The sequence below is a fragment of the Spea bombifrons genome, chromosome 4, assembly GCF_027358695.1.
Source record: "Spea bombifrons isolate aSpeBom1 chromosome 4, aSpeBom1.2.pri, whole genome shotgun sequence".
In the NCBI taxonomy this organism is placed as follows: domain Eukaryota; kingdom Metazoa; phylum Chordata; class Amphibia; order Anura; family Pelobatidae; genus Spea; species Spea bombifrons.
In genome coordinates, this window is record NC_071090.1 from 91,540,330 (window position 1) to 91,556,446 (window position 16,117).

The 16,117-nt window shown below is 41.2% G+C and overlaps 1 protein-coding gene across 1 annotated transcript; it reads left to right on the forward strand.

Annotated features, from left to right (window-relative positions):
- Positions 1-126: 126 nt before the first annotated feature.
- On the forward strand, positions 127-15,820 carry ASB7 (ankyrin repeat and SOCS box containing 7). Its single transcript, XM_053462378.1, has 6 exons — positions 127-271; positions 1,747-1,788; positions 2,162-2,243; positions 4,062-4,301; positions 6,701-7,306; positions 14,925-15,820. Exons 4-6 carry the CDS (start codon positions 4,073-4,075, stop codon positions 15,062-15,064), a joined length of 975 nt encoding a protein of 324 aa, XP_053318353.1. The 5' UTR covers positions 127-271; positions 1,747-1,788; positions 2,162-2,243; positions 4,062-4,072; the 3' UTR covers positions 15,065-15,820.
- Positions 15,821-16,117: the final 297 nt, after the last annotated feature.

Consider the following 16,117-nt stretch of genomic DNA (forward strand, 5'->3'; position numbering starts at 1 on the left):
CAGCTGGTAGCTGTTGCTTGGCAACGATTAGGAGCCCCACGAAAAGGGCGGAGTTTGGGAGGTCTTGGTTGCGGAAACTGTTGTCGCGCAGGCGCTTTATATTTTTTTTCGTCTTTATTTTGCGACGTTGTTAGATCGGTTTACGGTGCTGGGTACTGATTGGTTGCGTCTTGGGGGTTTCTGTCTGCTTCCCGTTAACGCGGAGGGTTATGGGGCAGACCCCGGCAAGTACGGACCGGTATGAGGCGTTGGGCAGCGGTGTGCCCCAGGGGTGAGTGTGTCTGTAACTTACCCAATTGCCCCAGTACCCTTGAATGCAATCACTACTTTCCTGGCAGGCCCTTATCCCCCAGTATTCTGTTCCCTGTACCCACTACCCGAGTGGAACAGATCATTGACCATGCTAAGAACTTCCTATACACCCTAAAGCCCCTGTTATCTGCCCCCTGTTACCCAGATACCTCCTGTGTCTCCATGTACTATGGGCAAGTAAATCACAATATCCTGTTCCAGAGGCTCGGTCCCGCTTGCATTGTGCTCCCCTACTTTAAACCTGTTAATCCGGTGCGTCTCCTGTTTCCCAGCACAGCGGATCCTGGAGTCCGGGTGCAGTCTGCGGCTTCTTCCTTCCACTGATTTGCCCTGGTTTCCCGGGAAAGATCTATTCCCTGTTCGTTCGGGATTTGTTAGTGAATGCTGCGGGGCTCGTGGCGGCGGCTGGGAGGCGGAATGCATTTATTTGTAGTGTTATCGGTAGCTTAGTATCCGGTGCGTTCTCCATACCGCGCCGCAGCATGAGTCCTGGGCATATTACAATTATCTTTGAATATCGCCCCACTAGGGGTAGGCGGAAAGAGGGTTTATGACAGACAGTGGCCCGTAACCGGTAACGACTAGCGCAGCTATTAACGTGTCATCGGGTGTCCTTGTACAGATTCATAACCTGCCTTATTCATTATATCCGCCATACTGTGTCTCTTTTATTCATTTCTTCCGGTCGCAAGCCAGTCCTCAGAACCTAATGCTTTTCTACATTTTTTTTCTAAAGGTCTATCTTACTCTGCAGCTTTTGATATTCTTTATTGTGTCCTTCTGTCAATTTAGCAAGGTACATCTTTAAAAACTGTCTGCAGTACTAAGGCTTACCCTGCTCGCTATTGTCCTCCCCAGAGATTGACAAATTTTAGGAGCCCACCTAACATTTGCTGGCAGTCTGGGGACTATAAACCCATAGACGTCCGTGTCATATACATAACAAAGCCACCATCCAATGCATAGTAGCCATGGCCAGCTGGATCCTCATCTTAGCTATCAATGGGACCCTTTTTTTTTTTTTTTTTTTTTTTTTTTTACCACCGTGGTGCTTCCATGTAACTACTGCGTCCAAAACCGATCTACTTGCTGTTTCCGGTATTCCAACCCAACATATAAATTGCCCTTACCAAGTATATAACGAAGCATTAAAACCTGGCAGAAATATATATATTTTCTGCTGAAAAACGTATTACTTTGAACATGTGGCGGCGCGCAGAGGCGTTTACAAAAAATAATCTGTGTGTATTCACTTGGATTAGGATCTGAAAATCCTTGCGTTAAGTTTTTTTTGTTGTTGTGGTTAAACCGTAGGTTTCCAGACTCCATGGTATGATGTGAATAGGCCAGTCATTTGCTCTACGGTATTCACTTGTATTTTCCTGGCAAATTTATTGTTCGCCTTTCTTACTACTGTTCTTTTTTTGTCTACAGGTCTGAAAGGGAATCTGTGGAAGTGAAAGGAAAAGATCAAAGGTAGGGATGGTTTGCTAGGAGCTGCCGGTCTTCATTAATGAATCTCTTGAACGTCGTACATCACAGATATCGGCAAAAAGGAGCCTCCCCAGTGCGTAGTTATTGGATTTATTCCCTGCTGGAAAATGTTGAATGTTAAGGCTGGGCTTTTTTGAAAAGCGTTCCCCAATGATTGTGGATTTGCTTAGCAGAACTCCCCTTCTAGCTATTGCTACCAATGGGGCCAGTAGCAGCGAATTATTTGCAATGGATAACTCCTTCAGGGGCTTATACACAATATGTGTTCCCACAAGGAGACTTTAACAAAACGGTGTAAACTCTGCTTTAAATCTTGATGAGCAAAATGCTAATAACTCATTTTTTCCTTTCCTAGGTGAAAGATATTTTTCTGGGGACACAATGCGCTCTTGTATGTCCAGCAAGGAGCGAGACATTCATGGCCTGACAAAGAAATAGTAAGGATATAATATGTCATAAATGTGATTTATTCATAGAATTTATGTTGGTCTAAGGGTTTCGTTGGCAGTAGAGTTGGTGGTTCCATGTCACAGAAGTAATTATTAATTATGAGGAGCTGCTTCCAGTGGGCATCTCCTACAAGAAGAACTGAGCTGTCCATCTATAACGTAAATGGGCCAAAAATGGTTCGGGCAAATTTTTCAGGCCCTTTCTTTTTTCGGGCAATGAAAGCTTCTCTGCACATTCAGTTCGGCCGAAAATCAGGGGTATTTTAAACCCACAAAATGAGGACGCTTTCGGTGACATTCTCTCCCCTGGTTGGAGAGGACGTCGCCGAACACGCCGCCATTTTGGCAGAAGTTTGCGTCAGATTATGGCCGTGGATGAAGAGAGAAGGCGGAAAAGTGGTCAGCAGAGAAGGTAGGGAAATATTTAGAGAGCGTGAGAGAGAGAGAATGAACGAGGAAGTGAATGAAAGGGCCCGTGAGTTACGGATGGAAAAAATTCCCCCATTTTTTTGGGGGGGAGTCTGGCTTGTTTTTTTTTGTAACTTTGTACGAATTGCTGAATTTTCTAAAATTCCATAAGTTGCTATTCATACGAATCCGAACACACAAGTCTAATGTATAGTCTAATCGGTTATAACCGTGCATTATACAGGACTGACACAGGTCTGTTTGCAGCAGAAACTCACTGTGGTTGAATCTTCATAATGTATCATAAAACTGATTAGTTGAAACCACCGTTATCCTGTCAACCTCAGCTTAACGAACGGTTCCTAAAGTCTGCCAGACATCAAAAGTGACATTGTGATACTCTGCGCTTTGACTTAACATCATAACGTTTGAGGGGAGCAGTTGAAACAAAGCAACTGTTTTGTAGTAATATCATTGCTTGGTGACTTTTGGGGAGTTAATATAGTTGATGATAACCCTGAAGGATGTGTGTGTATGTATGTAGGGAATGATTTAAGGATGAGCTGTCAGGGACCTTGCATTGTCCCTTTAATATGCATTATGGGACCGCTTACCGTGCTTGTGCGTGGTCTCTTAAGACCCCCTGCAACGTTCTACAAACCAACACTGGAGCTGACTGGCAGAGAGTATATTACGTGTCAGAGAACAGCCTGGGGGTTGCTTATGGGGGGGTATTCTGCAGAATCTCCCTTGTGTTTGCAAGGAGAACACCATGTAAAGTTGAAGGACATTACCGGGATAATATACATTTAAAGTGCATATGATAGCTGGAGTACACCCTTAACAAAATGTTAATAACCGCTAATATCACTGATATACATATTTTTTTAAATTATTTTATGAGGTGAACCACATTCATAGTGCTTCATTCAGTAAAAAAAATGGATCACTTTTTAGTTCCAAAGCAGGTAATGAATGCAATTTTTTTACAGCTTTTTTAATACCTCTTTTAATTAGTGTAGAATGCAAAAAAGAGATTTCATAGCATATATCTTAACCCCCAGGTCATATGCTAAAAGGTTAACACTATATATAGGTAAGACACCTACATTCTGTATAAATGTCAGGTTTATTTCTTGCTAGCAGACAGAAATATTTATAGCCCATCGTGTGTACAAATCATATACAGGACATACATGATTTGTGATGAATTTGTCACCCGTCAGTGTTCCGGCTTGCATATTTAGTATATTGTATGACATTAGTCAGCAGTTTAGTAGCGGCAGCCCTATAAAGTTATTTCATGTTCAAAAATCTGCTTTCTGCGTCAGTGTGTCTTTGTTAGTTTTTGGTCTTTGTGTTTTTACACGTGTGTATGTGTTCTGTGCTTGCTGCCAGGTCCTGGCCACATGAGTGGGTTCTGGAAGATGTTCCACCATCACTGCCGCAGGAATCCTGAGCTACAGGAGGAGCTGCGGATTCAGGCTGCGGTGGCTGCGGGCGATGTGCACACCGTACGCACCATGCTGGAGCAGGGCTACTCTCCCAACGGCCGAGACGCTAACGGATGGACTCTACTTCACTTTTCTGCAGCTCGGGGGAAAGAGAGATGCGTGCGGGTCTTCCTGGAACATGGAGGTAGGTCAGGAGACCACAACGTATGCCAGGGTCATGAATTTTGATTTCTTAGTCTGGTCAATAATCCCTTTTGATAAAAAAAAATATTCTCATACGATTATATATTTATTTTTGAACATCTGTAACTGTTTTTATTATACCTAAATATAAAACTATTTCAATTGTTACGATATGATACTGATTTGTACCAGAAGGTGGCGGCATGCCCCACGCTGTAGCCAACATGCGCGCGATATCTGTAATCCAGTGGTACATTATGTAATGACTAATGCTCTTTATAGGGTCTCAGTGGCTGTAATATAATGCTTGGATTAAAATACTGTATTGCCTGCAGTTAATACATGGCCCTGATTTCAGTTCTTGGACATTGGTCTGGCATGCACCTACACGATTAGAGAGCAAATAGCGCTGATATTGCTAGGGATCCCCCTCTTATAAGCATTTCTCATGTAAAGTTGAACTGTGCCATTGCCGTTAAGCATGATAGGAGTTGACATGTAACGGTTACCAGAAGATATGCGGAGCGCGCATTGTATAAACCGTGCATTCAGTCCAAAGCAGATCACCAAAAGAGGGGTGGAAATATTTACGTGGAGTATTAAAAGACATTTTTGTTTGTGAAAGTCAAACCACAACTCCCCTCTCTTAGTGTGGCCTGTTTACTTTTTGTTCAACAAATATATATAGTAAACATCTATTTGCTTTTTGTTATTTTATAACCAAACTAGTTAACTTTTAATTGGTATTTCTAATGCTGATTACACGAATGGCTTTTGTAATGCTGTCTGCCTATGAATTCCAATCCCTGTACCTTTTGCTAGATCCCTTTGTCTGCGTGAATCTAAGGTGTGCATAAGGGAATAAGTTATCGATTCAGCAAACTTAACACTACGGCAGACATACAATATAAGGAGGAATAACGCTTCAGATCCTGAAAAAAAGAAATCAAAAATTCTTTCCCCATGGCATAAATGATGGGTTTGATAACTAGTCCATTGCAACAAACAGGTAGACTTTAACGTAATGCTAATATGACAAAATAGTATTCGAGCTCAAATAGAAGACTTTCCTACCGGGAAGTGACAAGGAAAATAAATTCTCCGGGAAAAATTCTGCATACAACTGAAATTTTTTTTACTCTATTACTATATAGACATATACTCCGTCCCTGAATTATACATAGAGATGTAAAATTTCCAGAAACTTTAAAGCAGGAAAAATTGATATTTTTTTCCAGAAAAAACGTGTGGAATAGTTTTGCAAACTTTAAATTACTTTGTTACACTGGGAACATGGAATGCAGTGTATATAAAAGTATCGCGCTTGGATTAAAAGTACAGCTTATTCAGTAAATAATAAACTAAAGTTACTTTTAAAAACTTTTTAATTTTTGTTGCAAATGGAACAACAAGCTCTCCGATATATATATATATATATATATATATATATATATATATATATATATATAATATATATTATGAAGAAATCATCAACACAAAAATACAAGATCTCCTCTGACCCTCGCCCCATGAATTGGACGGGGACAGCGATCACAATCACCAAATCAGTTTGCACCTTAGCACCAATTGCAAATGAAAAAGTGAAGTAACTTCATGTAATATAGTTTGAATGCCATGTTAATAACATATTTATCATTGTAAAAAATTTTTGTCAATTTTTCTTTCCCAAAATGGTTTTGAAAAAAAAACCTGTTTTCCCCCCAGACTTTCCCTCTCTACTTATGCGTTCTGTTTTATCCGCTCACCGAGGCTTCATTCAAGGCACGATGTATTTATTCAGCTATCATTTAAATAAACTCCAGGGGTCGATCTCCTTTAACGTGAACAAAGCGTGCAGAGAAAAACTTAATGTATGGTGTGCTGCCAAGCCGCCAAGAAACGTGTTACCGAGAATCCTTATACCCTTCGTGCCAGACCCCAGGAAATCCGCCGACCAGCAGATGTTCCGACACATGCTTTCTCTTAAGAGAAAACGGATCCAAGTGAAAGGGAATGTGTGGTCGTGGATGGACATGTACCGTGTAAACACCTTTTTACATGCATGTGCTGGTTTACGATGTTGTACCTCAGTAGGCAGACTCATTTGGCACAGTTTTTAATAGACCCCTTCATAGACATTTCAGCAACCATGATGAGCTTCTCCAGCAATCTGTAGATCATTATTTAACAAGAAATCCTCGTCTACAACTCAGCTGCTAACTATATACCGACAGAGCAAACCTTGCCAAATGCAATATGTTTCCGTTGGTTTGGTTGGATGTGTCCTTGTGTGGGTGAGAGTTAGTAATGGTTGGTTGGTAGTATTGATCTGTGTATGCTCAGCAGAGACCCATTGTGTAGGCTATATCAACATTTTTGTGCGTTTGATTCTTTTCCCAGCGGACCCCACAGTAAGGGACTTGATCGGGGGCTTCACAGCATTGCATTATGCCGCCATGCACGGGAGGGCACGAATTGCACGCCTCATGCTGGAGTCCGAGTACCGCAGTGATGTCATCAATGCTAAGAGCAATGACGGATGGACGCCGTTGCATGTGGCTGCCCACTATGGCAGGGACTCTTTTGTTAGGCTGCTTCTGGAGTTCAAGGCAGAGGTTGACCCCTTAAGTGACAAGGGAACAACTCCTCTCCAGCTTGCCATCATCCGAGAAAGATCCAGCTGTGTCAAGATCCTTCTGGACCACAACGCCAATATTGATGTCCAAAACGGGTTCCTACTCCGCTATGCTGTGATTAGGAGCAACCATTCATACTGCCGCATGTTTCTGCAGAGGGGGGCTGACACAAATTTAGGGCGGCTGGAGGACGGGCAGACCCCCCTTCACCTGTCTGCCCTGCGTGATGATGTCCTCTGCGCACGCATGTTGTACAATTATGGGGCAGACACGAACACTAGGAACTATGAAGGTCAGACCCCACTGGCCGTGTCATTAAGCATATCCGGAGCTAGCCGGCCCTGTTTGGATTTCCTCCAGGAAGCAGGAAGTAAGTAATGCTACATATTCTGCACGCTTAATGCTATTCATTGTTACCGCATTCAAATACAAAACATTAGACATACAGGTATTGTTCCCAAGTTACCCTATTTATGGCAGATAATTAAATGCTTACTTTGCAAAATATTGAATCCATCCTGCGGGAAAATAATAGTCTTCTGCCGACAGAGGTGGGAGCAGACGTCAATTTGGGATATAATACAAAGTATTTCTGTAGTAGTGTTTAAAGGGGCACCCAGCTATCATGTGCACTTTAATGCTCCTGATAGAGGCATGTCCTTTTAACATTATTAATATTCTCCTATTTCTCCAAACGCAGCAGGGAATTTGGCACGATCCATGCATTTCTTCTCTCCCTCCAGCTCTTGAAGGAGATACGTTTGGCTATACTCCGTGCCAGCCTCCATGCACAGAAAGTGCTCTTATTGATATTATTGGAGCACATTTTTTGCCACTGATTGACCCCAAAAGTGGGGTAAAAATGGGACTATGAAGGGGGGGGGTATTGCAGCCCAGCTTCTCCTAACGGGAAGTACTTACGTTTTATTCCCATACAGGTTGATCAAAATATTTTAACGCTCTTAACGTTTGGGACACTTGACTGTGCTTTTAAATCTTTTTTCTTATAACACAGAGAAGTCAAGGTCAGCTCTTTTATGAAATTGTCTTGCATGATTTCCTGAGATGTTACATTGACTTGTACAGCCCTCCCCTGTAGAACTTGGTTATCTTGTATTTACTGGGTTTATACTTCTCTTAGCTGTGATTAATATGTTACAATCGCACTTTGTCCACTAGAGGGCATCATATACTCTGTCAGATAAAGCGCCTTCCCGACCTGAAACCGATTCTTCCTATTGGTCAGAATGTACTTTCTGTAGTATGAATTTAGTATTTATTCAAACAATGGCATCCAGGCAGATATGAACCGTAAGACTGATTTATAGCCGTGTGTATTGTCCTTCGCTTCTCACAGCTCGGCTTATTCACTAAAGGGAGAGCTCCGTTTCACCTCCATGACTTTACTATACATTATGAACAGCCAGTCCCAGTGAGCTTCTGCTGCGGGAAGAGCCCGGCTGGCCCTGTATAATATCTAGTTAAATCAAGGAGACTTCAATGTCTCCCCAACTATTGAATTGTGTATTATACAGGGCCATAGCAGCCCTTCACACTGGAGGAACTTGCTAATGTTGCCTTTTTATAATAAATGGCGAAGGATGAGGATTAAAACCACAACTCTTTATAATTGCCGTTTGCTGCTCTCTGTGCCGTCGTTGCCAGTCAGCGTTTCCTCTGTAAAGACATTATCACTAGAAGTCTGGGCATATCTTTCAAAATGATGAAGTCACTGCATCCAGCGCTGGATAAGCCCCAGGTAGCCACGTCACCTAACATACATTTCCGGCAAGCACTTATTCGGCTGTCTTATACAGATCTCTATAGAGGCTCTGTAATTCGGCAGATACGTCTGGATGAACAATACCCGAGCTTTTTGGGAATTTTGTTAATATTTAATATTTCTTTGAGCGGGGTTTGGGTGTGGCAGTCGGTGCAGCTCTTAACTTAGTGCCGTGGGATGAGAATGGCATCGCTCTGCTTGTTCCTGGCTCTCCTGGCAGGGTAAAGATGAAACCATCCTAGTGCTAAATTTGCCAGGTTTATGAAAGCCATTAAGTGAAGCACGTCACGTAACGTGCTGCACGCCAGAACTGTTCAAAAGGAAGGAACCCTTTTGAATTAAACCTTCATAAGTTCCCTTTAATGAGTATATAAATCTTTCCCGAAGTATTGGCAAGGCTAGCGCCCTTTCAGTCAAGAAGATCGAGTGCTGACCGATGAAATTAGATTCCTTTGAAGAACAGTGGAGGCAAGTTTAAAAAGAATCTCATTAAGAATCCTCTAGATGATAAACATCTTGGAGAAGATTACTAAGTGAGATTGGCATAAAATAATGAGCTCAATGTTTGGTAATCTCAAAATAAAGATCACCGTTTCCATGCGGTCAGCAGTTTTTTTTTCTATAGGTAGGGAAAAAGTTTTCTGTTGCTACAAGGACAAGAGGCTCTTTCCTTAGATTTAATATCACCTGCTTGCTAAAATATATTTGGGTACAGAATACAGTTGTTTTTTTTTTTTCCTCTTGCACCTTAACCCCTTAATGACAGCCCGTAAAATGCTTTGGCTCTTTGTTAGCTAAATAAGCAGCATTTTATGTGGTACATTAGGTGGCATCCAGTGTTGATAATCATGATAGTTATTGAAGTTTATAATGTGTGTGTAAAAAAATAAAATAAAATAAAATAAATAAATAAATAAATAAATGAATATATATATATATATATATATATATATATATATATATATATATATATATATATAATAATAATATAGGAGCCAAGTTGTGCCACCAGGACTTTAAAAGTCTGTACGAGTGACTCTATTGGTCGCCGACAGGGTGCTCGTCTCCCATCAACCAATGACAGTGGAGCTTCCTGCTAGCGACCAAGAGTCGCTCGTACAGACCTTTAACTCTTGGAGACCGGGATCGGTCTCCCCAGGCCAAGTTCCGCGTCAGGAGTTAAAGGGCTATAAGAACGACTCTATTGGTTGACTCCTGAAGGCGAACCTATGGATTTCCGCTCCCGTTAACCCCTGCAATGCTGCATAGATACGGGAGTCGAAATCCGTAGGTTCCCCGTCAGGAGTTAAAGGGCCGTGCAAGCGACTCTATTGGTCGCCTGCAGGGGCCTCTTCTCGCATCAACCAATTGGTTGATGGAACCATGGTCTCCCCGCTCCGAGAGGTCCATACAAGCGACTCTATTGGTCATTCGTACGGACCTTAAACTCTTGGAGCCGGGAGACCAGTGGTCTCTCCCGGCCAAGTTGCGGCACCAGGATTTTAAGTCTGTACAAGCGACTCTATTGGTCGCCAGCAGGGGGCTCGTCTGCCATCAACCAGTGAAGTACAGGTGCACTTCATTGGCTGATGGAAGAGGAGGCCCCTGCCAGCAACCAGTAGAGTTGCTCGTACGGACATTTAAAATCCTGGCGCCAAAGCTGCTGCGTAGTGCATACCGCCAATTACATGGCAGCAACCCAATGCGTTTAGGCATGTACATGTGGTGAAGACAACTTGTTGAAATTCTAACCGAACATCAGAGCCGGGAAGAAAGGGGATTAAAGTGACTTTGAACATGACATGGTTGTTGGTACCAGATGGTCCAAAAAAAAGAGAAAATATCCAGTAAGAAAATATGCCACAAAGAATGAAGGCAAAAGTCCAACCCGGTACTAGCAAGGTGTAGCTAATAAAGTGGCCAGTGAGTCTGTATATGTGTGTGTATGTATGTAATGCTATGGTAACACATTTATTGGTCAATATGAGTAGGAAGAAAATGCTGTGAAATACCAGTGGATCGTTATTATGATTGTTGTGAAATACCGGTGCCAGCTGTGACGGTGCTAAAGCATATTAGCCATTCTCTGCGTGTTAAATATGCTTTCTCGTGAAATGATCATAATTCATCGATACAATACAGAATGCTTAGGTCACAGCCGTAAAGCTCATTATATTATCATCGTTCTATGCGTTGCAGATATCATCTGTATCTTTTACGACCATGTGTCCTGGAAAAAAGCAGTTGATCCAGATGTTTTGCCTCTTTCCAGCTGTGAAAAGAGTGTTTATTTACTAACCCGAGGATGAACAGGTTCTGAAATCATAAGCATGTTTTGTGGCTATGCCCTCTGCTACCTTCAGTTTGTTAAAGGGTTAATATCTTGACAAAGCCAATATCGAAAATATTATCATGTGCCGCACACTCGAAATGCAGGACCCCATTACTGCAAACCGTATTAAATCTCAACGTGTGCATTCCTTTCCAAAACCTGCCCTTTGATATAATATACTGGTGGTGGAGACGACGACATCAGAGGTTTAAGGAGCCTTGTGCTGAACACTCTTCTGGCAGATGATGCAGCTCAACCATGGTTTGCTTTCAGAACGGTTATTGACTGCATGAAGAGCTGTCCGTTAACTCTGTTTAATCCGCTTTTAGCTCGGACGCAGACGCAGGTTTCTGTAACGTAGTTTGCGGCACTTTAGGACAGAACTTGCTGAAACATAATGAGTTTCCAAATCAACCTCCATAGCAACAATGGGTTTATTGCTTTCTTCAGATACGCCGGTTTTCCTTTCCGATTAAAAGAACTCGATGGACCTTATTTCTTCTGCTCTGGTCTTTTAGTCTCTGTTGGTGACCATATTTTAACCAACATCCAGACTGCAGAGAATTAACAGGCGCTGCCTGGGTGCACTAAAGCAATGTTATGGGATTCCAGTTTATCGCAGGATCCATGAACAGAACCGGTGATACATAACATGCATTTATTAGATTGTATGTTTTGTTTGAGAAGGACCCTCCTCACGTTTTTTGTTTCTGTAAATCCAGAAACAAATTCTATATTTTCTTTTTAAACCATTTTCATAAATGTAAGACGTTAAACTTAAAAAAAAAAAAAAGTAAAAAAGAATAAAAAATTCAGCTTTTACGTGCTAGAGCCAATGGGGGAAAAATACCCAAAATATATTTTACTCACCCTGATTTGGAAACCACCCCTATACCCAGGATTATCATCTATTTTTTCCATTATTGGGGAGATTTTTCAAGCTGAACATTTTTTTTTTTTCTCCAAACTCTTTTCACAAATTCAAAAAAAACTTCATGAAATTACATCAGTAAAGAAGACAACCCAGGGTATTTTATTGGGGCCATTTTGACACTTTTTAAGTAGCCCTATTACCACCAATCTCTTGCAGAGTTGGAGTAAGGCATGGAAACACTGACAAAATTGGCTTAAAATGTCCTGGTTTTTGTGAATACTCTTATTTATATTCGTTAGATTCCATTATGGGTTCTTGATTTCACATGTCTCATTCTGTTGGATTACTTAATAAATTGGGAAATGGCTCGCCTTCACTATCCACTATCAAGGATGATGATGATTACCTATGCATTATACAGGGCCTATGCTCACTGGGGTTGGCTCTTTTTATTGTATAGTGAAATCAGGGGCATGAAACAACTCTAATGTAGGCTTCATGGAGGCACCCTAATGGCACATGACTTCGAGGAAATGGTGTTAAGCATCTTCCTGATTGTGCCAACCTATTTTTCGAGGGGGAAATGGACTCCCACCCCGAGCAGCTCTGTCACGCAACATTATCATGAAATTTTATTGCCAGAATAAGTTCACTATCCATCGTAGAAACAGCTTGACGGCACCTGTAATGCAGGCCATTTTCTTATTGTTCTGCTCCTTAACTGCCTGCATATTTCTGTGGCTGAGAAATGGTATTGGGCTGAGCTCATACGTGTTACTGAAAACTGCTCATAAATTCTTGTAATGTTCATGGTCTGGTAGTCATGGAAAGATATGCCAATCCGCCGGGAAGTCAATATGTTGCTGTTTTGTATTGTATTAGTCCCAGACGCGCACACTGGGTGTGATTTTACTCCTTCCTAATCTTGTTAGTGTCATAGAATGTTTTTGGCAGAGGCACAGAGCGAATTGAATCAAAAACACATCCTCCTTTGAAGGATTTATATTATAATGAACAAAACTGTAAGAATTTTGTTGGAATTGGTGCTTGTGTATGTTTTTTTTTCTCCCCCCTAGTTGTAACTGAGACCTGGAGCAACGCAAGTAATAATACCCTTGATATTTTGTCCTCTTGCGAGAAGGAAAAGCTGGCAGGTCTTCCCACCCCTGCAGCGTTGTTGGGCCTTTCATTTTTGTTCAAGTAAGGCTTGTTTACAAGTCATAAGAAGAAACCCATACGATGCTGGTTGATGAGGGCAATGCAAGATGCTGGAGGGATGCATATTTAACAGATGTAATAATACTGGGAGGGAGGCAGATTCTGGGAATCGTAGTGAAATAACGTTATACAATGTGTGATTTTTTTATTTTATTTTATTTTTTTTTATTTTTTTTTTCTCTTCATCTCAAATCAGGCTCCCAGTTGGTAGGTTACAGACCAATAATGGAATTCAGAAACTGGACGTCAAGCAATGTCCTAAACAAAGCTGGGCAATTATCTATACAGTTCTTAAATAGAACTTTGGGACAGAGGAACATTTCCTACCTGTTACTGTTCCTGCAGCCCACCAGTCCTACAAGCCAGTACCACTATACCAATAATCTGTATGTCACCATAATCTCCTCGTTTGTTCTTAGGTGTAGCTCTTGCTTTGCTCGGTATATGTTTGGAATTAATGACTCCTCGGGCTCTGCGGCAGAGATCGCACTGAACTGGGTGTTACCAGCGACCTTTCCGCCTGTAACCTTCTTTGTTGTTTTCATTTTCATTCATATCCATCCAAGAATGAGTAATTGTTCCTGACACAGCTTCTGATAAACCCCACACTGTTAATGGTTCTGGCTTTGGAAGTTACTGGTTGTAATAACATGAAAAAAAAGTAAACCTGGAAGCTATTGTTCCTGGAGAACACTTCAAGGCGATTCTCAAGGGAGCTTGTAAGACACATGGTCTGACTTGGTCAGGAGAGCACACGGTATTCCAGAGGGGTAGGAAACAGAAACCTCGTGAAATATACCATGAAGGTGTCCATTTATTTAAAAAAAAAATGTATGCCATTGGCCATGCTTTGCAGCTCAGTTTTCCGGATTGCGTATGTAGCACAAGCACACCTAGAAGTCTTGTTGTAAGTGTGTGTGTTTTTGTTTTGTTTTTGTATAGCAGGTATGGCTTTATTGCACAGTTCTGCCGCTTGAATATTACATTTTTATTTAACTGTGTATGTTTATAAGGTCCGGGTTTTTGGGACTGAAACATCGATAGACTTTTTTGTTGCTTGTGTGGTTCTCTCATTGCCTGCATGCCATTAGACCTTTATATCGTATAATAATTTTAATAACCATTCCAGATCTCCGTGTGAATATGTGCTTATTTACGCATCGGAAGATAAAATACCCTCGTTTATAGCTACGTGGTAATGAAAGAAGATATATTTGTCATTTAATGGAGGACATTTAATTTTTTTATTTTGTATGGGGAGAAGATTACCTATGCACTAAAATTATGTTTCTTTAGCCTGTCTTGCCATTTAAATATGTGAACAGGTCAATCTTTCGCTATGCATGGCTGGGATAGCCCATTGTGAAGATAATTGGACTAATTCACAGATGCACTGATCCTTTAAGTGTGTTTTCTGTGGAAAACATTTTTATTAATAGCTTTTTTTACAGAGCAAATAAATGCACAGAGGTGATACAGCAGTTCAGTAACCGTATCATACGTCCAGTAACAGAAGAGATGATCCAATTCAATGGCAACGTTGCATATCCAGGAAGAAAATCTGAGTAATCTAAATCTCGTCGTCCATATACTTTTCTTATGTTTTTATGTATTGATCCTCACAGCTTCCATGCTGTAGATGGATAAGGTGCATCAATTGGCAAGCTGATATAAATGGCGCCGGCGCAGGGTTGGAATTTTTATTTTTTGTTGTTGGGTGGCTTAATTAACACCATCATAACACAATTTTGACATTGCTATCATTCTTTTTCCCTGTCTAGGACAGCCACGGTTTCTTCAGGATTTATGCCGGATTAAAATACGTCACTGTATAGGAATGCAGAAACTCAAGCTACTGGATCAGCTCCCGATTGCAAGAGTCATGAAAGACTACTTAAAACACAAATACGACGATGTCTGAGTGTTTTCCACAGCAGCAGAGAACTTCTAGTGAGCCGTAGGTGTGATATTCCAGGAGTGGGGAAGGCCGTTGTCTTGCACAAGTGTATCCTATGCAACGTCTGACACGATATGGAGTCAGAAGGCAGATATACACGTTTTATTTGACTTTTTTCTTTCCCTATTTTCTATTGCTCGCTAGAAAAGTCTTAAAGTTTTTTGAATTTTTGGTTCAGGTTCGGAGGTCCATTGCTTTCAAAGTAAATAAACAGCTTTCACCTTTTGGTGGGTATTATCGTGATTTAATATTTATTAAGATCCCCAATCTTCCAAGAACCTTGCACAGATAGAATGAAGAAACCGCCGTAGTGGCCAGGTTCTCGCCATCGTAAAATATAGGTTTTTATAAAATATCTCTATACAAAGAAATACCTTAAGCTACAAAGCGCCCATGAGTATCTAAACAATTAACTTATGGTGCCTTTGAGGGGTAGATTTTCTGCCCACTAAACACTGTTTAACCTATTATTTTCAGAAAAGATGCTACAGAACAAAGATTTTTTGGAACCAAAATGACTTGGTTGCATTATAATTTCTTCTCTTCCCATGCGCAGTTTTTCTGACGTTTTCCCAAAACATTTTAAGCATCGTAATTTTGCTGCTTAAACAGTTTTACTTTTTCCTTCTCAACTCTGTGACTGGTTTTCTTTTCAAGTGTATGGTGCTATGGTGTCTAATTTATATACATAAATAATAAAAAGTCACATTTTGAAAAACTGGCTTCTTGAATTTATTACAGTGAAGACAGAAGGATTATGGGAATTCCCAGAACAGTTTGCTATCCAAGAGGTACCAAATGTACTTATCGAAGTCAGAGGCGGTCAGACCTTATCAGTAGAGGGCTCCTTCCAACATTGCTAATTCCGTCTGTTTGCTGTAACTGGCTCTGAAATGGCAGTCCAATAAAGTCTTCCCTGTATCTAGCGTATTTGTGTCTCCGTACCCCCATTGTCCCGTTCACTAGACTCCATGGCTGAAGCTGGCAGACCCTCCTGAAATGTGCGTTTCTTCAACA